The sequence below is a fragment of the Leopardus geoffroyi genome, chromosome C1, assembly GCF_018350155.1.
Source record: "Leopardus geoffroyi isolate Oge1 chromosome C1, O.geoffroyi_Oge1_pat1.0, whole genome shotgun sequence".
Classification (NCBI taxonomy): Eukaryota; Metazoa; Chordata; class Mammalia; order Carnivora; family Felidae; genus Leopardus; species Leopardus geoffroyi.
The window spans coordinates 42,935,168-42,961,731 of record NC_059328.1 but is presented as its reverse complement, the minus strand read 5'-3'; the positions used below and the strand labels follow the sequence as shown (position 1 = coordinate 42,961,731).

Below are 26,564 nucleotides of genomic sequence, written 5' to 3'. Positions count from 1 at the left end.
GATCCACTGGGTTCAAATCCTGTAGCCCCCATAATACTGCTGAGCACTTTTGAAGCCATCTATCTATTCATGTGGTGGAAATCAAACCAACATAGGCCTGAATTCCACTCTGCTACTGCTGCCTCTGTGAAAATGACCAAGGGACTCTCACTCCTGGGGTCTCCATTTCAGTAAAATGAAGGTTGGAGTCTTAGGGTTGTTGGGTGATTCCATATGATTCACATAAGTCAAGCAACTAGAACAGGCCGGCGCACAACACATGTCCTTTGCCTCAGTTTCCTCATCTGTAAAACAATACGTATAGTACTTACATCTCAGAATCGGTATTAAGATTAAATGCGCTAATGCAAGTAACGTGCTTCTAGAATAGCACCTGCTATGTGGTAAATGCTTAATTAATGTTAGTGATTGCTAGTGTCCTCTTGCTTTGCCTCCAGTTCTTTCTGGAATGAAGTGGGGGTAAAAATCAAACCAACCGAGCAAGTGTCCCTCTGTTCCTCCTGCAAGTCTCTGGGCCCCTCCCTTGTTTAAGAGGTGCACTTGGCTTTGAGGTCCAAACCCCCAGACCACGTGGCCTGCTCTAATTTCCCAGGCCCTGATCTGTTCCTGGCTCCTAATGACGCAGCCGGTAATAGGATTGTGGCTTCCCTCTGGGGCAGACACACAGGCCATGGCCGTGGGGCTGGCGACTGGTGCTTAGCAACCCTGACCACCTGCCTGCTGAGCAGCCAGTGCCCCTGGCTGGGACGCCGAGCCCCCGGCTGGCCTCACGTGCATGGAATGGTGCTGTGCTTTGTGCCAGCAGACTGGGCTCACCATGGTGCCAGGCGCCGTCCTGGCACGAGGGAGGGATGTGTGTAAGCGGAACGGACTGCTCATCTTGTCTGTGCTATCTGTCACCGTGGGCTGCCTTCTCGGCTTCTTCCTGAGGACCCGTCGCCTATCACCACAGGTCAGCCACCCAGAGCTTCACCGGGTCCCCACCGAGGAGGGGTATGTGGGCCTGAGGGATCTGGGAATCACAGTCCCACGCCCCGACTCCCTGGTGACATGACAGTGGGTGAGGCACTCTGCCTCTCTGGGTCCCAGTTTTCTCATCTGTAGCACGGGTGTGATAAAACACCGCAGGACTGGAGTGAGGTCCAATAAAATGGTGCAGGAAGTGGTTACAAATGGCATCACCAGGTGAGTGAGAGGCAAGGACATCTCCTTAGAAGAACCACAGGGCCAAGAGGCATGGGAACAGGAAGAATGAGGACGTGTAAGAATGCAAGGCAGGCATCAGAGAACACCTGTTACAGCAGCTCAGATGAACAGAGAGCCAGGAAGGGTACGCCAGGCAGAAGTAACAGCAGGAGGGCCATGAAAGATTTGGGCATGTATGGAGCAGGCTGTTCATGGCAGCTGGAACGTACACTATGAGGCAGGGGCTGGAGCTCAGGGGCCATCGGGCTTCTGGATCCCATCACCAAGCACAGGCCTGGGACAACTATGAGTAGTTTGGGGCAGGAGAGTGAAATGGTCAGATCTCAGCTTGGAGAGATCATTCTGGTGCTGAGTGCAAGCTGAGGCAGTGATACAGGCAGGGGACCAAATGAGAGGGTGGCTGCAGGGGTGAGACCTACAGCACGATGAACAGGGCACTTGTGAAACCTGTTTCCAAAAGAGGAGCCCTCAGGATGTGGTGGCGGATTGGATGCAGGGCAGGAAATCAGGGCAGGCCCCCAGGTTTCCGGCCTGTGTGACGGCCTGAGCAAGGGCCCCTTTCCCTCTCGGCACCCATCTCCCACGGGACAGGGAAGGACACTCATACGGCATTAAAGAAAAGATTATTCTGACACTTGTTGTAACAGTAAGGGAGACTTTATTCAGGACTATTCAGGACCATGGGAATAGGAGAGAGAGATCAGGCTTAAGTCCGAACACAACAAAGACAGCTGAGGATTTAGAGCCAATGAGCATGGTAAGGGGCCAACGGATAGAAAATTGCTAAGAGGAAACATGGAGGGTGAAGGGATTCCTGCTAAATCAACTTAGCAGGATTCTTGCTGAAGGTAAAGAGGGGGCATTCTCCCTAAACTGACTTGGCAGGATTTTTGCTATAACTGGGCTAGGCAGGCCGAAGACAAGGCTAAGGATGAGGCCTGGCCGAAAAAGGGCTTAAAGTAGCTCGTCTCGCGTTTGTGCAAGGAGTCTTTGCTGATGGGCTCTTGGAAGATCCCCTATTTCATAAATTTCCTCTTCCTGCAGCTCACGGATACCAGGTGTCAATACACCTGGGGCTCAAGGCATCAGATTTGGTCCCCCGTGAAAAGGGAAACACCCCGTCCCTGAGAACTGAGCCCGTATTACAGCAGTAACACTGTTAAGCCACTCTCCGCTATTTAGGGAGAAGCATGGACTCTGGGAGTCCATGGGACTCTGGGCTCCCAGACCCCGGACTCTGACTCTACTAGTAAATGGCTGTGAGGCCCTAGGCAAAACGCTGTCTCCTTTCTGGGCTTTATTTTCCTCATCTGGAGTGGGGGGCACTGTATGTCCACCAGGATTGTTTTGAGAATAAACAAGGATTCATACAGCATGTGGAAGAACGAATGAATTACAGCGGTGCTGAGTGGCTGGTCCTTCACTCCCCTCTCCCTTATCTACCTGTCCAAGTCCGACCTATGTCCAGGAACCATCTCATATTCCATATATTATAAAAGTCCTTCCAGACCTGCCTCACTCTGAACTAACATGCTGCTCCCACACTCATGCCACGCTCAGCCTTCTGCTGTCACCAGCTGCCAGCTGTCTTGCTTCGGAGCCCTTTGTGCAGGTGTCTATCCCTCCCATCAGAATTTAACTTGATGAATATCACATGGGCTTTCACGAGCCAAAATGTGAGTCTAGTTCAGTGCTTGTCACAGAGACAACCCTTGACTCTTTGCCGAATTAACCTGGCAATGGCACAAACAATCTGCAATCTACTTTCTTTAATTTCCCCGAGCAACAAAAAATATATTTCCTGCAGGAGGATTATTTTGTGAAAACAAATTGGAATGCTTCTCATTAAAAGCCAAGCTCCTCCGGGGCCTCCTTTGCCAAAGCGGCCTGCCCCATCTGCTTGGAAATGCAAATGTGTTCCGGTCTGGATTAACCTGCCAGATAAATTGAAGAAAGGATGTGAAGTCTTAGAACAATTATTTGGCAGGAATTGGCTTTCTCGGCATCTTACTTTGAAATCCAGGAGTTGTTTCTGTGATCTCTGCCAGTGACTCAGAAACTAAACCCTTATTTTGTAAGCTTATGCAACAGTCAAAAGTCATAAACAATTTGCACAATGGAAGAATGTCCTACTTGTGAAAAGAACTTAGAAAATCACAGATTTTCTCTTTGGAAATAGTATCTCATTAAAAAAATACAGATTATTTTCAGAGTTCCGGTGAAACCACGGTGAATTTACAATTGCATCCATCTTCCTTTCCTTCCTGGAATCCCACTAAAATTATAGTAATGGAATTGTTTAAAGAAATAAACTCCCAGGAGAATATGAAAGGAGATAGTGGAGAAAAGAAGTCGAGCGAGTACAATAAATTAGGCAAGAAGGGAAGTGGATAGGGTTGAATGATTGCACTTAGTAGGAGCACAGAAAGCTAAAACCTGTGTCTGTAGAAGTAGATGCCACATCACTTTGGCTTAGAGGACTCTAGAAAGGTTCTGCACTTGAAAGTGCACAGAGCTGCAGGAGGCCACGTGAAGTATGGAGGTGAACTCAGGGGCATTGGTTGGAATTTTGTTAACCAGAGCAGTTAGGCCCCTAAGTCCCCTCCAGTTCATGTAATGGGGAGACTCCTTTCCACCCATCTCTACTGTCCTGCCTGTCCCAAAGAGCCAGAGAAGCTTGATTTAGGGATATCAGGCCCACCTGTGTGTGTTGGGAGAGAGGAGGTGATGAGGCACATGCGTCCCACCAATTAGCGGGATCCCCAAAGATTGCTGTCACCTGGGCTTAGACACACCCTCACCCCCTAGCTGGAGTTAGGAAGAGGCTTCTAACTGAAGCCTCAGAGAAAACATCTCCAAATTCTGCTCTCAAGGGGATTCCTCCCCATCCCATCCTATCCCCAGTACAAAAGTCAGACTGTCACCTGTTACCTTCCTTTGAGGAGCCATCACTTGACAAGCTTCACTCATGCACACAGAAGTTTAGTGCCTCACACTTACATATGAGCAGAAGCCAAGGTCAAAGCATCTAACAGAAAGAGACTAAACAAACAGAAAAGAAGGTCTCTATGAAGCGGAGACAATGCAGGAAATAGAAAAAAACATTTAAACCTTTTCTTAAGTTTTTTGGACATGTGAGAGAAGATATCATGACTGTAAAACAGAACAGGATGCAAAAAGAAAGAACAATCTAAAAACACAAAAGACTTTTTTAAATTAAAGATCTATGAGTCAAGATAAAAATGTCAGTAGCTAGGGGCGCCTGGGTGGCGCAGTCGGTTAAGCGTCCGACTTCAGCCAGGTCACGATCTCGCGGTCCGTGAGTTCGAGCCCCGCGTCAGGCTCTGGGCTGATGGCTCAGAGCCTGGAGCCTGTTTCCGATTCTGTGTCTCCCTCTCTCTCTGCCCCTCCCCCGTTCATGCTCTGTCTCTCTCTGTCCCAAAAATAAATAAACGTTGAAAAAAAAAAATTAAAAAAAAAAAAAAAATGTCAGTAGCTAGCATAAAGTTGCAGGGATCTCCCAGAACGTAAAACAAGAAGAGATGAAAATAAAAGAAAATATAAGGAAGTCAGAGCTGTCCAACATCCAACGCCCTAATAAGAGTTTTAGAGAGAGCTAGCAGAACATATGGAGAGAAAAATTTCACAGAGAATATAAGACATTTTCTCAGAAGCAAAAAATATGCACACCCCGATGAATTTAAAAAAAAAAAAAAAGAAAATCAGAAAATCTCGTCCTGTGGTACATCACCTCATGAAAATTACAGAAAACTGGAAATTGACAGATATTCCTTCAATGGATCTGAGGGAATAGAACAAGTCTCAGCTAAGGGATAGGAAGAATGGTTCCAAACATCATAAGCAACTCTAGAATCTAGAAGACAAGGGGGAGGGAAATTCTTTCAAACTAAGAATCTTATATTTGGCCAGACTACTATCGGACATAAGGGTACAATAAAGCATTTTTGTTCATGCTCATGGGACTCAGAAGTTTCTCTCCCATTCACCCTTATTTTTTTTTTTTAATTTTTTTTTTCAACGTGTATTTATTTTTGGGACAGAGAGAGACAGAGCATGAACGGGGGAGGGGCAGAGAGAGAGGGAGACACAGAATCGGAAACAGGCTCCAGGCTCTGAGCCATCAGCCCAGAGCCCGACGCGGGGCTCGAACTCACGGACCTCGAGATCGTGACCTGGCTGAAGTCGGACGCTTAACCGACTGCGCCACCCAGGCGCCCCTCACCCTTATTTTTTAAAGACTTTCTGGCTCATTGGAAACCACAGTAGAACGGGACAAGGAGGCTTGATTTCTGGTCCTGCACAGTCACTGCTAAGTCCCCTCCCTCTCTTGGCTCAGCTGAACTAGATCTTTAAAACCCCTTTCTCAGCACCAAAATTCTATGAGTTGGGGCTTTTCGAAGTATCAGACTATTAACCAAGTATTATGTTTTAAAAAAAAAAATGGTTCCAAGTACAAAAATTTAACTTGGATGGTGCTTGAAAGTCCCTGTACCGGCCTCACCCACAACCTTACCCTCAGGAAGGTGGCCTCAAGCATGGTTTGCTAGAAATAGCAAAACAATTAAATTGAATTTAAAACCTTAAAAACAGCACACTCAGTTAAATTTGAATTTCAAGTGAACAACAAACATTATTTGTTGTTGGGGCACCTGGGTGGCTCAGTTGGTTAAGGGTCCGACTTTGGCTCAGGTCATGATCTCACAGTTTGTGAGTTCCAGCCTGGAATCAGGTTCTGTGCTGACAGCTCAAAGCCCACTTTGGATCTTCTGTATCCCTCTCTCTGCCCCTCCCCCAGTAGCACACTCTCTCACTCACTCTCTTTCTCTCAAAAATAAATAAACATTTAAAAAAATTATTTGTTGTTCATACGAAATTCATATGAAATTCAACTGGGCTTAGTGACCCCTTCTACTTCAGCTGTCAGGTTCTGGACATGTGACTCTGGAGACAGCTGATGGGCGAGGAGACCTAATCCAAGGCCCCAAGGGTAGGCTAGACCCAGCGGCCTGTGAGGAAGCCAATGTAAGAACTCTGCCCGGTAGGGGCTCTTTATACTGGATGGTGTCCCACCAACCCGACTCTCTCTCCTTTGCCAGGAGGCTGGCAAGAACCCATGATGATGCCAGGATGGGTTGGGGGTGGGGAGGCACCAGAGAATGGGCCCAATGCAGAAGAAGAAACTGACTCAAGAATGTCATGCTCTGTGGATGAGTCAGTCTCCCCATAAACTAGACTGGAATTCCTTTGCAGGAACTGTGCCTAATTCATTCTGGGGTACCCAGCACGATGCTTGGCCATATGCGCTGAATGAACGTGTGAACAGTATATGGCCCTGTCCTCTTGCCACTTACCATCTGCTACATGAATTATACCATGAATGGGCAGATGAATGGTGCAGAGGTGGAGGAGAGCTGTCATTTACTGTGATTACTGAACATTTACTCTCATCCAGGCACTCTGCCAGGTACTTTATGTACCTCCTCTCATTTAAGCCTCCAAATGATCCTATGAAGTAGTTGTTACCCTTGTTACAGATGAGAAAAACTCAGAGAGATCGAGTAACTAGCTTAAGGCCACACAGCTAGTTACAGGGGGTCAAGATTAGAACCCAAGTCTGTTTGGCTCCAAAGCCAGTGCTTCCTCTGTGGACTCTGCTGTCCACGTGCTGGACAAGAGAGGGTGGGTGAATCAGGGCTTTGAACGTTGTAAAGAATGGAGCAGCTGTGAGGTCAGTACTGCCTGCTATAACCCCAGCTCTTCCTGTATTTTCAGGAAATTAGTTACTTCCAGTTTCCTGGAGAGCTCCTGATGAGGATGTTGAAGATGCTGATCCTGCCACTGGTGGTCTCCAGGTGAGGGAGGGGCAGGTGTTTGGCTGGGAGGCCAGGGCCGGGAGGGGAGAAGATTCTGTACAGATTCAGTAGGTGCCCTGCTCCTGCTGTGGGTGGCTGGCCTGAAAACTGTGATTGGGGGTCTTTATGGGCACTCGGGTGTGGCACGGGCTGCTGAAGCCTGGGCCGTTCAGTGGCACCAGTTATTTCAGTCCCATTCAATGGACTTTTCAGTGACTTAAAAAAGTGACTTGGTGTCATAGGACGTGACCTGGCTCCCAGGTAGCTCAGGGCCAGGGAGTTCAGGGATTGCTTCCCAGCAGAGGGGCTCTGTATGGTGAATGCAGCAGGGTGTGGGTAAAAGACAACTTTGGAGACACTCATGAGATAATATGCTGGCTCAGCTCTGCAACCTTGGACGGTTCCCAAACTCCTCTGAGCTTCAGTTCCCTCACCTATACAATGAGAATAATAGCACCTACTCCAAAGGGTTGTTGCAAGGACTGTACGAGACTATATACTTGCATGTGCTAGATGTTCGAAGGACTGGGTCACAGAGTGTGAGGAAGGGTGGTGGGAGCCGAAGTTGGGGGGAGGTTCTTGCCCCAGCATGAAAGACCTTGTATGCCAGGCTTAAGAATTCAGACTTTACTCACTGGGGGAGGACCGCTGGAAATCACTGGAGATCACCTGTCTCTACCAATGGCATGCTGTGTGGCCTTGAGCAAGCCCTTGCCCCTCTCTGCGTCTCAGATTTCCCCACCTATAACAAGCTGGCTGCTCCATGTGGTGTCTAAGAGCCTTCATTGCTCTGAGGCTGTGGGTTTGGAATCCTCACCTCCCAGAACTTCTCTGCAGGGAGGGAGGTGCACACATCTCTGAGACCTGTATGTGTGTGTTGGAGGGGGGTAGTGGGCTCTGTCCCTTAGGGCAGGGTCATCGCTTTGCAGCCTCCCTGCTGCTGAGCCCCGAGACATGAGCCAACTCCTCTCCCCTTTCCCTCTAGTGTGGGGAGGCACTCTCTACTCCCCGCAGGGGCGCTTTGTCAAGTACAGTTCGACTTCCTGCAGGCAGCACTTAGGTCTCTCAGGATTCAGCCTCCATCCCATCCAAGACTCTGCTGAAACGCAGCTTCCCTCCCTCAAGAAGCTTTCCCTGATTCCCCAACCCACTCTGCTTGTCATCTCCTCTCTATGCATCTTTTGAGTCATTCACTGGGTCAGTGAATCTGTCAAGGTCACCAGTAGCTTCCATGTTGCTAAATCCAAAGGACACTCTCAGTTCCTGCTCTGTGTGACCTCTCTCTCCACAGCAGTTGCTACACTCGATCCCCACCTTTCCCTCTTGAAATCCTCCTCTTGGTGCTCCCCTCCCCCCGCCTCTGTGGTTGCCTGCTCTTTGCCCCTTTATCCTAGCTTCTCTTCCTCTACTCCACTCTGAATGTCGTCGCTTTCGAGACTTCTCTCGTCCATTCTCATGGCTTTGAGGTACGACCCAGAAGCCCAACACTCCAAGTACAGATTTCCCCCCCAGACCTCTCATTTGAGCACCACACTTGAACTACCTATTTGACATCGCTCCTGGATGTTCAACAGGTGTCTCAAATTTAGTGTCACCAGCCTGAGATTTTACCCCACAAACCAGTTCCTTCTCCTGTTTTCTGCTTGTCATCACACGGCAGCTCCGTCCACCCAGCTATTCAAACCTCCTTGCTTATTCCCGTCCCATCCCCACCACCAGCCAGTCTGCCAGTGACTGCATCTGGTTCTGCCTCCCAGTGCCAACCCAGCTTCACCCCCACCGCATGGGTCCAGACTCCACAGTAACCTCACTGGCCTCCTGGCTTTGGTCCTTGCTCCCCTCCTACCCGTTCTCCACCCAGTGGTCAGAGTGACCTCCTGAAAAGCCATCTGGGCCATGCCATTCATTAACCCATGGCATTTAGAACAAACTCTCCCGCCCTTACCCTGATCTCAGAGGCCCTGCCTGATCCTTCCCTGCCTACACCCCCACCTCATGCCAGGCCCCACTCACTCCAGTCCCACTGGCCTTTTAGACCAGACCGAACCCTCCCCCACCTCAGGGTCTCCACACATGCTGTTCCTTCTGCCTCCAACACTTCATATCTCTTCCTCTTGATCTGTTTTTTTTTTTTTTTTTAATATAACTTATTGTCAAGTTGGCTAACATACAGTGTATACAGTGTGCTCTTGGTTTTGGAGGTAGATTCCTGTGATTCAACGCTTAAATACAACACCCAGTGCTCATCCCAACAAGTGCCCTCCTCAAGGCCCATCACCCATTTCCCCCTCCTCTTCCTCTTCTTTAGATCTCCATGTCACCGTCACTGCCTTAGAAAGGCCTGCCCCACCCATCCCCCCTCACTACCACCTTCACTCTGCCTCACCACACCCTATTCCTTTCCCGGCACAGCCCTTACCATCCACTGTTGTCCTGTATGTATTCACTTGTTTGCTTGTTTCTTGATCTCCCACAGGGACTGTAAAGTCTGTAAAGGCAGAGACAGTAGTCTGCTGAGGTTCCACTCTGGACCTAGCCAAGTGCCTGGCACATAGTAGGTACTCCTTAATACTTGTCAGGTGAATCAGTGAAGGGATTCAACAATCAGGCATTGTGCTCTCTGGGCACTTGGCCCTGTCCTGGGTGCTGCACATACAGAGATCAATGAGGGTCAGAACCGGCGGAGCTCATAGGCTGTGAAGGAGAAAACAGACGGTTACATGACAGCTAGGTAAGTGTGTCAATGGAAGAAGCAGAGGACTCTTCTCTTTTCTCCTTTTCCCCTGGATTTATTATGATATAAGGCGCAGGAATCCTGTTAGGTGGCTTTACGGTCCTTTGCCATGACCGTCCTTTACTGCCCAGGTGTCACCGCGTACTCAGAACAGAAATACCTCAAAGACAGAGGGTTTGCATGGACTTGGAGTCCCACAGACCTGGGCTCCCACCCTGGCTCTGTTGGCTTCTGGCTGTGTGATCTTGGGCAAGTCATTTGACTTTTAAAAAGGCCTGGAGTCAGTCAGAGACCTGGGACCTAGACATGCTGCTACCACAAATTATCACATGATCTTAGCTAAGGCACCTTCACTCTGGGCCTCGGTTTACCCAGCTTACCTAGCAACTAAGGGCCTGCCCAGCTCTCCAAGTCCTCTCACTAGACAGAAGTGCTTTCTCTGGGCTGGGAATGGAATGCGGTATTAACTTGAGAAAAGCCAGTGTGTGTTCACACACTTCCTTTGTTTATTATACAGTTTGGGCTTGTGCAGAGCAACCGTGTCACTGAAAAATGGAAGTGCTTTCATATTCTCCTACTAAGGGAGAATTGAACCTTCTTAAGAGGGAAAAAAATGACACATTTCTAAGCCCCAAACCCTCTGTCCTTGAACTCACCTTCCTTTAGCTTCAACTGTGATCCATCCATCCATCGGTCGCCCACAGTTCCCCGAGCGCTTGCTCCTGGCCACTTCAAGGCTGTGACCCCTGTCCTCCAGGAGCAGCCACTCCCGTGTTACCACTCAGGGCAGAGCAAAATCGCCAGAGCTGCCTCGACAGTTCAGAGGTCAGGGATTTTCTGCAGGGTAACCGCTCCAGGGCAGTGGGAGGATACACATTGAGGCACATTTGCTCCCAGGTCCGATAACCTGCAATTCTGGGTGCCAGGCCACCTCTTTTCCAGCAGAACCTGCCACCCCGTTCCTTTGCCACGTCCCTGGGATCAGGCTGGTTACGTCAGTAGCCCCTAAGTGGGCCACATGCTTGTCTGCCTCCATACCTTTTCTCCCGTTGTTCCTCCTTCCACCAATGCCCTCTTCTCTTCCCAATTAAAGTCTCACTCTGCGTGCAAGACCCAGCTCAAGGTGCCGTGTGCAATTCTCCCAGCTCTTTATTTCTTGAAAACGATTGATGATGACCGGTCTCCACCGCAGGTGCTGCTCATAACCCTGGGTGTACTCAGTATCGTTAGTTCAATGAATTCACAGTCACAGCTGGCACACCGCATGATGGGGTACAGACCCCTTTTTTTGTACAGTGGTGAAACAGCATTCCTATCTGGATGAGCCACTCCTAGGCCAAGAATTCCCTCTGCCAAGGTCACCAGTCGCTGTGACCCCTCCATGGAGAAGGACCATGTGCATCACTGTGTTTTTATGTGAGATACTGGGAGGGGGTCGGGTTCATTGTCCCCCTTGTCAATGGTGGTGGTCAGTGTAACAGATTTTTGCAGGAGACAGAAAATGAATAGACGAGCAAAGAGGGATGATGAGGTATAAAGAAATATGGGTGGTAATGGTGGGCAGTTGACACAAAGGATGATAAGATCCTATGCCTGCCTTCAGGAGTCTCACCATCTGGAAAGGGGACAGTCACAGAAACACTTTGTTTTAGAGAAAGGAGGCCCAACTCGAGCCAGCCTGGGTTGGAGCCCAGCTCAATCAGTCTTCCCACAGTCTAGCATCTTCCAGCTCTTGGACATCTTGTCTCTAGAATCCACTCCAAACCAGCACCTGGCCTGAGCCCCCTCCTCAGACAGGCATGCCATAGTCCAGCTGAGTGCAACCTCCCCTTGGCCAGTTGTGGCTTCCTAATTTGCAATGAGGGAGGTGAGCAAACAATACTAGTAGGTGTGGCTGAGAATCTGCAGGAGACTCCAGGGGAAGAGCACTTACTGGACGTGTGACCCTAATCAAGTCCCAGCATCTGAGCCTTAGTGACCTTCCCTGTAAAATGGGGACAACACCCACCTCCCTCACAGGGTTATTCTCAGAATGAAATAAGATCATGTACTTGGAGCACCCAGCATAGCTCCTGATATACTATGAATGTAGCATATTTTCTCAAACTTATTAAGGCTTCTCCAAGGCCCAGATGAGATGTTTCATGAACCTGTTTTGCACCCGTTTTGCTCTCAGCAGGCAACCCCTTTGGGTGACCTGTTCTTCCTTCGTGCTTTCACTTAGCACCTGCAGCTTACGTGTTACTCTCTCTGGAAAGTCTCTCTCGACTCAGGCACACCTGGGAACACTGATACAGACCTGCATGTAGGTCTGAGTCCTGCGCACCTGTGTTCATGGCAGCCTTCCCAGGCACGTGGACGAGGTGCCATGCACGTCCACACGGCACACACACGTCACCTGTGCCCAGAGCCATTCCCCATGTGATGGGTGTCGAAGTCTCCTCATCCTCCATGAACCCTAGTGCTCACTACCTCTGGCTCTCCTCTGCCCTCGCATTCCTGCAGCTAGTCAGGGGACAGCCTTCGTCAGTCTCCCATGCACACACATATCCCTGCTTCAAACAGTACATAAATTTAGCAATTTTCATTGACAGTTGGGAGCAAGATCACAGGTAAGGATTACACTGAGAAGTGTAAGCCCTTCAGCCATCTCATGGTTCTCTCTCTCTCTCTCTGTACATTTGTTATCTATTACTATGGAACAAATTACCACAAACTTAGCCAATTAACACAACCGCCATTTATTATCTACCACTTTCTGTGGCTCAGAATCCCAGGCATGGCTTAGTTGGATCCTCTGCTCGGGGTCTCATGAGGCTGCAAAGTGTAAGCTGAGCTGTGTTCTCCTCTGAAGGCTTGGCTAGGGAAGAATCTATTTCCAAGCTCATTTGAGTCGGTGGCAGAAGTCATTTCCTTGTGGCTGTTTGTCCGAGGGCCCCCCTCCTTAATGGCTATCAGCTGGAGGCCACCTTTGGGTCCTAGAGGCTACCTGTGGTTCTCTGCCTGCTGGCTCTCTCCAAAGGCAATTCCCAACATAGTTTTTTGCTTCATCAAGGCCAGAGGAGGATCCCTCACTCTCCAGTCTTCTGAGACAGTCCTTTATAGCATAATCATGGGAGGGACATCCCATCACCTTTGCCATATTCTATTAGTTAGAAGCAAGTTCCAGATCCCACCTACACTTAGGGAGGGAGAGTATACAAGGGTGTGGATCATTGGAGGGTCAGTTTAGGGTGTATCCACTTCTTTCTTTCTCTCTCCCCACCTCCCTTCTCTCTACCCCTCTTCCAAGACCAGCCAGAAATCCTGTCCTCCTTGTCTTTTACAAGTCATTTCCACACATGCCCTGCTCTTGGACTGGGGCGGGGTGGGGTGCTGCTCAGCTCTTGGTCCAAGTAGCTTATCGAGGAATTTCTTCTAAACAAGGACAACTCTCTTACTATAAAAATAATTCTGAAGAAAATAAGTTTCTCGGGGGACCTGAGTGGTGCAGTCGATTGAGCATCCAACTTCAGCTCAGGTCATGATCTCATGGTTCATGGGGTCGAGCCCTGCATCAGGCTCTGTGCTGACAGCTCAAACCTAGAGCCTGCTTCAGATTCTGTGTCTCCCTCTCTCTCTGACCCTCCCTTGCTTGTGATCGGTCTCTCAAAAATAAATAAGTGTTAAAAATTTTTTTGAAAAGAAAATAAATTTCTCTATCTCTTTTACAGGAACATCCCAGGGCCTACTATAGAGTAGGTACCTAATAAATGAATATTAAATGGGTTAAGAGCAGTGGAAAGGCAGCTAAGGCAGAATTCAGGGAAGTTTCATGACCAACATTTGAACTGACGCTTGGAGGATGGTTAGGAGTTGCCTTTAAATATTTTTTTTGTATTTAAAAAATTCTATAGGGGCACCTAGGTGGCTCAGTTGGTTGAGCATCTGACTCTTGATTTGGGCTCAGGTCATGATTCCAGGTCGTGGGATCGAGCCCCACATCAGGCTCCATACTGAGCATGGAGCCTGCTTAATATTCTCACTGTCTCTCTCTCTCTCTCTCTCTCTCTCTCTCTCTCTCTCTCTCTCTCTCTCTCCCTCCGCCCCTCTCCCCTGCTTGTGCTCCCTCTCTGTGTGTCTAAAATTAAAAATAAATAAATAAAATTCTATACTTATAGGCACCTTAGATAATTGAGGGAAAAAATCCCCCATTACCCTTCAGTCTTAATTCTGCCACTGTTATCTTTTTTCCCTATAAATGTTTGCTCTTATTCTTAGTAGTGAATCATGAAGCCCAGGGTGTAGGGTGTAGTCCTTGGCTGACTGCTTCAGAAGCTCACCCTCATCTGAGCCCCTGCGCTGGCTGGGCCAGTCCTCTGATGCTGACAAGAGGCAACCAAATAAACCAAATGCCAACTTATTCATTCACAAAGTTATACATACAACTGGTTATACATATAACTGCTAAGGAGCACAGGTGCGCACAGTCTGGCCAGAGCGTATCTCCCTGTAGCCTCACCACTTGGGGAACCCACTGGTTACATGTTCGCCCGCAGGACATTTTGAGTTTTTAATTGTAAAACCAGTGTGACTTCAGGTTTGCCACTTTAGTTATTTTCTGGGTCCCACCTGGTGGAGTCCCATCATATGTGCATATAACTTAAGCAAAGTCAGTTACGTATGCTGTGGGAAACAGAGAAAAATAATTTAAAGGAGCAGGAGGCTGCCCCCATTCAAAGAGCTGTGCTCTTGAGGTGGGTGTGCTTTGCACTAAGCCAGTCTTGGTCCCCATGTGCCTCTCAAAGTGTGAGCCTCTCCCTGCAGCAATTGTGATTCTAGGGCATGAAGAGGAGATTGGGTTTGTTTTTTTCCCCTTTACATCATGGCTTCTGAGTGTACTCAGACTGCTTCAGCTGGTGTTCACCTAAAGAAACAGCAAACCCATTTCAAGTCGGGAAGAAAACTGCCTTGAGTGAACTTATATAAAACTATGCCTCCTCAACTTCATGGGCAACTTAAGGGACCTTCAAGGCAAATTTAATTATACTTGGTTTTTGCTTTATGTACTGACGTCAGAACTGAATATGCTGAATATGGTCGTACTCCTCTGTACAGCGGGAAGCCTAGTGTCTTCCTCTTGAGGCTCCTCCCATTGGCCAAAGTCAGTTTATTTCCTTCGGTGAGCTTCCAGCCAAGTAGATGGAACTGAACATTGGATCTTATCTCTAGCCCTGCTGCTCTGGTTCCTACCGCATGGTGTCGCTGTTGAACACAGGTCCTGCATGGTCTGGTTCAAGTCGGCACAATAAGCAGGTGCATATTCCTGCTCTGGCTCCTAGACCCACTGAAGTGCCCAGTTGTTGTTCCTCAAGGCAGCCATGCCCTGAGCGTGGCTCCTTGGGATTGAGCTCTGGTCCCTTTTCCCCCACTGTTGCATTAGCCCTGGGGGCTTTTAGTGCCAGCAGATCGTGGTCATAGGCACCCTGGTATACCCTGACCCTAACTTCAAATCACAGGGAGCAGGGGTTGGGATCTTAGTCTCTTTTCTCTCAGAAGGCTCCTGAGCCTCTCATGCAAACTGATGCACCCTTTCATAACTCTGCATGCAGCTCTTAAAGTCTCAAGGTCTTAAGATGTGTCCGTCAACCCACAAAGTCTCTCCTTTCCCCTGGACTAAGTGTGCCTTCTCACCTTATACTTGCCATTTGAAAATGTTTTCCAAAAATTAAGTCGGCTGCAAGGAGACTATAGAAGAAGCCTCAGACAAAATTTAGAAAATCCCACCTCCCGTCACATTGGCCTAGCAATAGTCTGATGGTTAGGACCTGCCACAGCATTGTCAAAGCCCTTGAATGAGGGCTCCCCTCCCATGGGTGGTGCTTGGGTAGGTCCTGAGGGCTTTGCAGCTCTCAGCGCTCTTCTCTGTGCCCCACTGCTGATTGATCCCACGTGAATTATGCCTCTTCCACTAGAAAAGTCAAGCCTTTGGAGCCTTGGGGGCCTTCCTTTCCTGTTTCCTCTCAGTGATAGCACCTGTCACTACTCCGATCCCTTTTCCTTTTAATATACAGTTTATCTCAAAGAGTACTGGCAATTTTCTGTTCCTTTACATTCTTGGAGGGTACCTTACTGTTACTTTCTGCAAAAAGAAATCTAGGTGCTTCTTCTTTTTTCTTTTTCACTCAATGTGATGTCATAAGAATTGTCCATGCTGTATCCTCGTCTCCATAATCTTGTTTTCATCTTGCACTTGGGCTGGAACAGAGTTTGTGAAGCCCTTTTCCTTTCACTTGACACTTAGGAGGCTGCTGGATATCCTTTTGGGGCATCACTGTGTCCCACGACTCCAGACTTACCTCGAGTTCTATTATTTACCACACTCTTGGCCTCGGCCATAGAATAGACACAATGCCACCTGCAAATTTACAAAACAGTTCTCAGCAGGTGCTTTCTTATTTTTGTTTTTTGGTGGCCCATCAAGGCCCCACCATTTGCTTCTAAGCTTGGGGAGTCAACTGAGCCTTGTTTTCACACATCCCCAGACAGGCGACACCAGAAAGCAGGGGTGGGTCAGCCCAGCATCTGGATCCAGCGAGGGCCTCCAATTCTCTATTTGTTCTTTGCCAAACCCTCCTCTCCCCTCATCCTTCAATTTCTTAAACCAGGCATCATTCAAGGGAAACTGAATCCATGTGTTTGTGATTCACTGATGCCGAACATGGCAGAATGTTTTGTAGGCTTCACATCACAGCAAAGAAATCCAAGTGCGTGTGTGGGTTTGTGTGACTGCGTGGTGTGTGTCTTTACATGTGCATATGGTGTGCATGTATGTGTGTGCATGTGCATTCCTTTGTATTTATTGTTTTCCTTTCCATTTCTTGTAAAAATTTGAAACTGATTTTTCTTAGAATCAGGAAATCATGTTTGGCCAAAGAAACCTAACACTCCCTTCTCCCCCTTCCTGAGGAACTCTAGCTTGGCAGAAAACTCCCAAACACCCACGTTCTAACTTATTGGAGATGGTCCTGGGCCGAGTGGCTGTTGAAGTCTGGTTTGGAAGCCGGTGTTCAGGGGGCAGCTGTCCGGGCTCCCCAGCACACAGCGAGTGGGAGGGAGGCTGGAGGAACGGGCAGCCTGTGTTCTGGCTCCTCCCCTCAAGCCGTGGGGCAACTTTTTTTAGCAGAGCTCAGCTGACCTCTCAGATGGGAGCTCTGGGATTCTGTCCTTGGCCCTCTTGCCCAGTCAGCTGACCACCTTACTCATCAAGAAGGGGAACATGGCCCAGCTGTGGGCTGCGGGTGGGGTCAGACCATCAGCCTGGTGACTCCAAAAACCTCCCCAATTTTATCACCCATCGCAGACTCTCTTGTCTTTCCCCCTCATGGTAAAGAATTCCTACTCATCCTGCAAGGATCCATTCAGCAGCCACCTCCTCTGGGAAGCCTGGATTCCCAGGCTGGGCCAGATCCTGCGTCTGGCCCCTGCCAATCATAGCCATGACCCAGGGTTCTGTGTTGTCCAGATGAAGGTCTTTCCACCAACTGGATGGAGTTCCTTGAGGACCAGAAACTCACCTCATTCATTTCTGGGAACCAGAACACCCAGAGAAAGTTTTCAACATGGGGCAGGCTGGGAACATATTAGAGTCTGGGGATGTGCGGGAGGTTTTGAAAAGCTCCCACTATCCTTCTTTGTGGAGAACCATCGCACTGGAGGGTCTCATTCGACGTGGAGAAAGCCTCATTTGGGCTGCCCAGCCTGAGTCCTCGGTGGGTAGACACCAGAAGCCCCCCTGGTGGAGGGAGAGGAGGCAGGAGACCTATTTTCCCTTACTCTGCGGTGTGGGGTGGTTGTTCCTTCCTCTGGAGTGGGGCTCCTTACCATGGCACGGGGGCACCGGTTATAACCAGGCATCCCAAGGAAGTTGTTCCTAATGGTAGAGCAGAATAGTCATCCTCCACAGGAGCACTCTGGCTCCCTCACACCTGATATTCTTTGCCTAGTGGGAAGAAAGGGGTAGAAGTTCAGCTCTCATAGAATCAGGAACTGGACTTGACCCTTATTACACTTGGGAATACAGCCTTCCTCAAGTGGTTGAGAATGGCCAATGGTCAGACCGTGAGCTCTGAGGGCTGCAGCTTTAGCTCCTCCAGCTTTTACTTTTGATTCGGTTGAAGCTTGTTACTTGCACATTATCTGTGAGCATGTTATTTTCAAGCCCCAGTTAAGCATTGTCCTGGTGCCCAGGGGCCTGGGAAGGAGGGAACTTCAGAGGGCAGTTGGGGATGACAAGACAGCAGTGTCCCACTAGACACAGACCCATGCCTGGCTCTGTGCCTGCCCCCCTCCGGTCCCTTGTCCTTTTCCCACCCCACTTCTGCACTCCAAGCTCACAGCATCTAAAATGGAACCAAAGAACTTTGGTGTGTGTAGCTCCAGAGGACAGAGCTGGGCCCAGAATGGGGAATTCTCTTCCCTGGAGGTGGATTTCATTCTGGCACCAGGAAGGACTTTCTTTTTTTTTTTTTTTTTTTTTTTAAATTTATTTTTTTTTCAAACCCGTTTATTTGTTTTTGGGACAGAGAGAGACAGAGCATGAACGGGGCAGGGGCAGAGAGAGAGGGAGACACAGAATCAGAAACAGGCTCCAGGCTCTGAGCCATCAGCCCAGAGCCCGACGCGGGGCTCGAACTCACGGACCGCGAGATCGTGACCTGGCTGAAGTCGGACGCTTAACCGACTGCGCCACCCAGGCGCCCCAAGAAGGACTTTCTAATAAGCATAGCTAGCCCATATGGAGGAGCTGACAGAAGGTAGTGGGTTCTCTGTCCTTGGAAATGTGCAGGCAGAGGCAGTAGAGAAATTTGTGCCCTTGGTAGGGGGTACCAGGTCCAGATGATCCCATCTTTAGCCAAGTGGGAGTCTGGGCACCCTGCCTCAGGTCGTAGAAGGAGTTGGCTTGAGGGTGAGGGTGTGGCAGAGCCATCTGGGAAGAGTAACGCGGTGCTAACGTGGCACTTGCTGTCAGCTGCTGGGCCTGTCATCTGCTCTGGGGCGGGGGGGGTGCGGGGAACAGCAACGCATGATGCTTGGAAGGGCTGAAGGGATTGTCATGGACCCCCAGATGCCTCCTTCCAGCTGCCTTTCTGATAGGCTCCCTGCAGCTGCATCCTGGGGCCTGTTTGGGGGAGCCTCCATGACTGGGTCAGCTGAGGCCAGAGCCCAAGGACTCGGCCATGGGGCTTCCTGTCTCTGACATCCTAGGGCCAGGCTGTTGTGACTATGGATGTTGTCATACTAGTGGACCAGGGTTTTTGTCTACTTATTGGGTGGCCTTAGCAAGTTGCTTGTACACCTCCGGTGACTGGGAGTTCACTACTTCTCAAGGTGGTCCATTCCAGGGCAGAAAGTTATTCCTAGTGCTGAGCTGAAATCTCCTTCCCTATAGCTCTCCTCACCAGTCCCAGCATTCCCCCCCACAGCCCCTGCCCCCTCAGCTGCTTCCCCAGGCCTGCATCTCTGTCAATGCCACCTACCCCAGCTGTAACACACACCTCCCTCCCCTGTCCTTTTCCCAGTGGGTCTCCACCTCAGGGCAAGTCCATGACCTCTCGACAAGCTCCCCAGGCTTCTGACCCCACAGCCAGAGGCCCACCAGCCCTTCGGCAGCCCTGTTCCCCAGCTGACTCAGCAAGCTAGCAGCAAACACACCCCAAAGTCCCCTCCCCGCTTGCTGCTGCTGCGGCTCAGCACCCCCCACAACCCCCACCCCCAAATCCCGCCCAGAGTTTGTGCTCTCCCAGCTGTGGAAGCCAGGTCTGGCCCAACACGTGTCCGTGCTCAGTTTTATCATGTCAGACTTGGCCCATGGTCCCAGCCGGCTGGGGTCTGCTTAGTCCCAACTCCCTCATCCAACACATTAGCTGTCGTCTACAAATCTGATCCACATGCTGTCAGTGGCCTTGGCCAAGCCATTGATAAAAATGACCAGGAAGGAGAGGCAGAGGGAACAGCCCTGAAGCACACCTCCAGGGACCCTCTCAGATTCTCTTCACTCAGGAGAGGGCATTGCCTCAGACAATCACTCCCAAAAGCTCCCATCTGTTCCCAAAAGTTCTGGTGCCAACTGCCTTGACATCACACAGACACACAGTGCCAGAGGCATCCCCTAAAGCTGGCAAGAGGACCAAAGCTGGGAACCCACAATGGATGCTTATGGTCATCAGACCTAAGGTGTCCTTTTAATAGTCTCGTCTAGAATTGCACCCTGGTTTGACATCACACACATCAGCAAAGCTGCACCCAGGCTAAGCCAGGTCCTGGGCTTTGAGGACCTGGAACTGAGCCAGATTCAAACCTTCCCTGGAGGAGCTCACAGTCTGCTGGAGCAGGCCGTCACTTAAGAGACAATGACATTGTAGAGCAAATGCTAATTGCAATGTATTGAATATTTATTATGTACCAGGCACTGTTCTAAACCTAGATTTACCCTCACAACGAACCATCATGTACCTCCATTTTATTCTCCAGTGGAAACTGAGGCACCCAGAGGCTCAGAAACTTGACAAAGGCTCCCGGCTATTGAGGGATAAATGTGGGAGCATACAGGAGCTGCCTAGCCTACCCAGGTGGGCTCAAGGGGCCCTTCAGAGAGGTGGTGCCCGAGTGGAGACTGGAAAGATGAATAGCAGTAGGAGGGGACAGGAAAGGAGTGTGGGAGGGGCAGGGGCAAGGGGACTGGGTTCCTCACTGCTTCTCTAGCACTCATTCCCTGCCAGCCTGTTGTATGCTGGATTGTTGGTTGGGCCCTGGAGAGTCAGAGGTGAGCATACCAGCAAAGTGCCCCGTAACAAACTGGGAAGCACGGGGTTCCCTGGCGCAGAGAGTGAGGTGACCCCTCAAGGATGTCTTCCCAGAGGAAGTGACATCTAGGCTGACTGTGGAAAGGCAGGTGGAAATGTATCAGGTTGGGGAAATGTGTGTGGGGTGGAAAAGGAGGCATAGAGAGTTCCAGGCTGAAGGAATAACCATGCAAAGGTGCTTCAGGGAGCAGCAGGAGGCCAGGGTGGCCAGAGCGCACAGGTGAGGAGCACGAGACTAAGTCAGGCCACACTGGACCCAAGGCGTGAAGGAGTGTGCACAGTTCTGAGGGCAGTGGGGAGCCACCAAGGACTTCAAGCGGGGAGGCCGTCCCCCGCCCCCAGCAGTCCAGGTAGTCTGTCCACTGTCCACAGTGCGGGGCACGGGCAGCAGTGGGTGCCTCCTGGTGGCAAGAGGGGTCACGATACCTACCTTAGCAGTTGGCGTTGCAACCAAATGAGGGTCAGTAAACAGCCTTTTGCTTCCTCAGTAAGGAGCCTGGCAGCTGCTTCCTCCCTTCCCCCACCCCTGCAAGTGAAGCAGTTACCAGATTGAAACAGGCTGGGCCCTTGAGCCCAGCCTGCTTCCCAATCAGTGTAATCTCTTGATCCACAATCCCTGGGCTCTGGGTGGTGGCCAGATGGCTCGAGAGGGAATCCCAGACCTCTCGGCTCCGTGAGGCTCTTCCCCAGGGCCTGCAGGGATCATGCTCCACGGAGTACCCAGCCAGGCTGGGAGTAGGTGAGGTAAGGTTACCTATTCTCCCCTCCCTGTAAATTACAGAGCCAAAAAGGACATTGGAGCCTCATGAGGAACCTCCCACTCAGTCTAGAAGCCTCGATCTAGCATCCAAACAGGTGGCCATCCAAGCTCCACTTGGATACTTCCAAAGATGGGAAGCTCACCACCACAAATCTACCATGGGACAAGTCGTCAACACTGAGAGTTGAACTACAGACGCATTACATGGACTGTATCACATTAAAATCATGGTCAGCCAAAACTAGAAGACGCTTTTCTTCCCCAGGAGTTAAACCAAGTCTGTCCCGTGGAGAGGCAATGAGAGTGAAGGAAGCCCCACAGCGTTCTGAATCAGAAACCCCTGTTCCACGCCTGACTCTACAGCTTACCAGCTGGGTGGCTTGGCCAATTATCTCCACCTCCCTGAGTTTTATTTCCCTTCTCTGTAACTCAAACTGTGCAGTCCAATAAGGTAGCCACTTGTCATAAGTAGTTATGGAACCCCTGGAATGCAGCTACTACAACTGAGGAACTTAACTTTTTAAAAAAATTACTTTAAATTAAAAATTTTAAACCTGAAGCAGTGTAGAAATTGTTATATTGATTACACATTGAAATGGTAATATTTTGGATATACTGGGTTAAATAAAGCTAAATTATTAAAATCAATTTCACAAAAAATGAATTTCACCTTTTTTTTCAGTTTAAAAAATTTTTGGGGTGCCTGGGTGGCTCAATCACTTAAGCATCTGACTTTGGCTCAGGTCATGATCTCACAGTTCGTGAGTTCGAGCCCCGCATCGGGCTCTGTGCTGACAGCTCGGAGCCTGGAGCCTGCTTCACATTCTGTGTCTCCCTTTCTCTCTGCCCTTCCCCTGCTTGCGCTCTCTCTCTCTCTCTCTCTCTCTCTCAAAAAAAAAAAAAAAAAAAACATTAAAAAAATTAAAAAATAAAAATGTGACTACTAGGAAATTTAAAATTTTAAAAAATTGTGGCCTACATTGTGATTCTATAGGGCAACGCTGAGTTAGAATATTTTTTAAGATCAAGTGAGGTGGATGTTCCAGTGTTTGCAGACAGTTAAGCTCCAGACAATTTATGGTTTCTGTGGCTGCCGGCTACTCAAGGGATTGTGTTTTCCCTCACACAAGCAAGCCATGCTCATTCTGGAAAGAATAGAGAATGTGAATAAACAGTAAAACGAAATGAAAATCACCCATAATCCCACCACCCAAAGATAGTTACTGTTAAACTCTCTAGAGTTTTCTTCTGTGCATATCCATGTGAGTCCTCACAAAGCCTCCATACCCCAGCCTGTAGGTTCTCAGAAAGGTCACTTTATGTATTATTTATCATTTGTTTGTTTATGGAAAAGTCACTTTAACAGCTTGAACCTCCTTTCTCGTTACCGTGAGTCCCTGCAGTGGCCATTGCCACACGCGGAGTCCAGGGCTTTCTTTCCTCACACTTAACCTCCCGACCTTCTTGCCCTCCGCTAACCTGCGGTCACCCTGCGCTGCCCGCACCAGCCTGGCTGTTCTGTCGGCTGCTGCCAGCAGTTTCCTCCCCGCGAGCTCCCCTCTCCATGGCTCACCTCTCTCTTCAGCCCGGAGAAGAACCCTTCCCAGTTTAGAGGTTCCAGAGGGGAACTGACTGGGGTCCCAGGTGTCGGAATCCTTTCCATTTTATCCATCAGCCCTCTCCTTTCCAGAGCGCCTGCGTCAGGTCCCCTCTTGCTCTATGTAGAACCCACACCCCCTCCCTTCCCACATCCTGGTCTGTCCCCGAGTTGGCACCACCCCTGAGTTAGACCTCTTCTTCCTGAGGGTGGCCTTCTCAGGGGCCCTTTGCTCCTTTCTGAAATCCGGTTGTCATGTACGCCCCTGTCCTGCACAATCCTTCAAGGATGTCCGTATCTGGACTGTACCTTCTGGAACGGGATCTCGGTCACAGGAGGCTCTGCGCCCTGCAGGCGCCCTTCACTTAACATCAAGTAGGAACATCTTTCCATTGCCACCATCACCTCTAATGGCTGCTTAGAACTCCATTGCATGGATATGCTGTAACTTTTAATCTAATTCTGCACTGATGATTTCTTGGGTTAGTCCCAGCTGTTTGCTCTTACAAATACCACTTTAGTGTCCTGCAGCCAGGAAATTCTGCTGGATGAGCTGTACTCCCTCCTGTCCCCCTTGGCCTGGCACTCAAGGCCACCCCCACTCCTGAGCACAGCCTTATCTGTGTGTCCCCCATCTCACCATGCCTCTAATGTGACCTGAGCTCTGACCACACTAAACAGCCCAGTGTGCCCACCCTTGGCAGCCTCCCTCTTGGCTTCTGCTGTCTCACTGCCCGCGATATCGGCCCCATCTTCAAATCTTCCTCTTCCTCACAAGAACCAACTCAGATGTTCCCTCCTCCAGGAAGCCCTTCCTGACTCTCCTAGCTAGAAGTGATCCCTCCCTCCTCTGAATAAAGACAGTATGTCCTTGTCCCCTTGCTTATGCTACTAATACAGCCACCCTGTCTCCTGGTTCCTTGAGTCCGCTTGTGCCTGTGTCCCCACCTGTCTCCTTCCTGACCCTACCCTGCCCCCCGATACCAGGAGCAACTTGAGGTTGGGGAGCGATTCTGATTTCTTTCTGTGAACACAGGGCATGGCACAGAGTGGACATGTGCTAAAGGTTTGAATAAATACATGAAGGAAAGAGGACAGGCCTGGAGCTGCGGCCTGAGTTCTGGTCCAGCTGGCCACTAGTGTTCTGTGTGACCTCGGGCAGGTCTCCCCCTCAGGGCCACGGCTTCCCTGTGGACTTGGCTGGGGGGATTCTGTTGTGGTCAAAGGACTGCTTGGCCCTGTGCCTATGTGTTGGCTCCAGCCTAGGGATAATGGCTCCCATGGATAATAATTGCAGAACAACCTCCCATGTCCCTTGCCCGCACAATCCCGTTACGAGCCCTTTGGGATTTATGTCCGAGACCCACCCTAAGCCCATCACTAACATACGGCATACTGGTTGACAAGGGATGAACAGAGATTATAAACATTCATTCATTGATTCATTATTTATTCCCTCCTTCATTCAGCAAGCTGCTACCAAGCTCACTATGGCCGGGCCCCGTGCCTGGCTCTGTGGACCCCACATTGAGTCAGACCCGGGCCCAGTGCTGGAGGCACTTTCAGTAAACAGCAACTCAGTGAGGTGGGGGCTGGGGCAGAGGCCAGCACAGGGCCTGGGGGAGCCCAGGGAAGGAGCCTTTGCTCCAGCTGGTCATCAGGGAAAGCTTCCTGGAGGAGCCTTCGACTGTATCTTAACAGAAGAACGAGCTTTTGCTACAGAGAGCGGGGAAGAGCTGGGCACTCAAGGAAGCAGCTACAGCCTGAGGTGGGGAGAGGTTCAACTTGACCCTGGATGCTGCCTGCAAGTAGTCTAATGATAAGAGGAGTGGGATGGGGAGGGATTATCCACTCTTGTTTACATGATTGAAACCAGACAAATACGTCCTTTATCTGAAAGAATGAAAGGGCTTTGGGGAAAAATCCTTTTGGCAGCAAAGCAAAGCACAAGCATCTCCTTAACTAATCTCTCTGCCCCACCCCGCCAACTGCCCTGGATGGCAGGCAGAGAGCCCAGGGCCAGGCAGGCAAGGGTGGGGAGGAGCTGAGGGGAGACCCACAAGGGCCCTCAACACAGCCTCCCACAGTGACGAAGGGGAATCTGGGCCCAGCGGGTAACCCGGATGGCCACAGGGTGGCACATCTCGGAGAAACCATGGCCCCACTTTAGAGATGGGATCCTGAGGCCCAAAGATGTCACACAGCCGGTTGGCAGAGCCAGGGTGGGGACTCAGCCCAAGGCTCTAACTCACTCTCCTTCGTGAGTTCATTCAGCAAGGCTGCAGCAACCACCTGTGCCCAGAGCTCATTCTGTGCAGGCACTGGGGACCCAGAGAGAAGTCAGACCTGCCCCTCTTCTCTCGTGTCCTCAGCCTGATGAGAGAGACAGGTAGACAGTGACAACCAGGGTCATGACAGAGGCCATGAGCTCCTAACTCTGGGGGAGAGGCAGGGAGTCCAAGAAGATGTCGCCAGAGACGTGACATTGAGCTTGGTCTTATCCGGTGAGTAGCACTTCAGGAAGTGGAGGAATCTGGTGATAGGACACCGGCCAAAGGAAACATGCTGGCAAGGGCCTGGAGGTGTGAAAGTCTGTGGCTGGTGACTCTAGGTGTGGGCCAGAGAGCAGAGCAAAAAACCAGGATGGAGGGGCCATAGGACTGGATGGCTAGGGGGTCCCCCATGCCTGCATGATCCCTCCAGCACTCTGAGGGTGCTGGGCAGAGCCAGGAGGGGGTGTGAGTGGGTACACCTGAGTGCCCGTCCCCCCCCAGCCCTCAGACCCTGACCCATGTTGCTCTCGCAGCTTGATGTCTGGCCTCGCCTCCCTGGATGCCAAGACCTCCAGCCGCCTGGGCATCCTCACTGTGGCATACTACCTGTGGACCACCTTCGTGGCAGTCATCGTGGGCATCATCATGGTCTCTATCATCCACCCGGGGGGTGCGGCCCAGAAGGAGACGACAGAGCAGAGCGGGAAGCCCATCATGAGCTCGGCCGACGCCCTGCTGGACCTTATCCGGTAATTCTTGCCACTGATACCCTACTTGGGGACGCCATGCCTGGGCTGGGGTCACCGGCTCCACAAGCCTGGCCCCACATGTCTACCAGAGGCAGGCTAGGGCATGGGGAGAGAGGTGCTCAAGGTCTGCTCTTGAGGACTGTGGTAACGAGAAGCCACCACGGAGGCCACGCAAACAGTGTCTCTGTTCCCTCAGCCCCTATGCCACCCACTGGGGTCACACTGCCCTGTCTGCCTCCAAGAGACTGGGAGCACCTCAAGGGCAAAACAGGGGTCAGCTACCTGGGATCCCAGCCCCAGTGGGCAGCCTGGCACGGAGCAGGCATTAGCAGGTGTTTGCTGACTGACCGAGCTTGCTTGTGTGCACCCAGCCTCCCCAGTGGCCACGCCCCCCCTGCCTTTTCCTTATCGGTCCTCGTCTCACAGATGAGGGAGTGAGGCTCAAAGAGAGGACGTGACTTTTCCAGGGACATCCAGCAGGCAGGTCTTGGAGCCAGGATTCAATGTGGGCCTAACTCCAAGGGCAGT

General features: G+C 50.4%; 1 protein-coding gene across 7 annotated transcripts in view; it reads left to right on the top strand.

Annotated features, from left to right (window-relative positions):
* Nucleotides 1-538: 538 nt before the first annotated feature.
* The window catches only part of SLC1A7 (solute carrier family 1 member 7), a 45,741-nt gene continuing 19,715 nt past the window's right edge, over nt 539-26,564 (top strand). For 2 of the 7 annotated variants that reach the window (XM_045477435.1, XM_045477436.1), the window contains exons 1-5: nt 539-952; nt 6,145-6,249; nt 7,000-7,079; nt 9,556-9,633; nt 25,821-26,036. In XM_045477435.1, coding sequence (XP_045333391.1) covers nt 776-952; nt 6,145-6,249; nt 7,000-7,079; nt 9,556-9,633; nt 25,821-26,036 — 656 coding nt within the window. In that variant the 5' untranslated portion in view covers nt 539-775. The remainder of the gene's footprint in view (nt 953-6,144; nt 6,250-6,999; nt 7,080-9,555; nt 9,634-25,820; nt 26,037-26,564) is intronic. The other 5 variants (XM_045477434.1, XM_045477430.1, XM_045477432.1 and 2 more) reach the window with 5 other exon arrangements.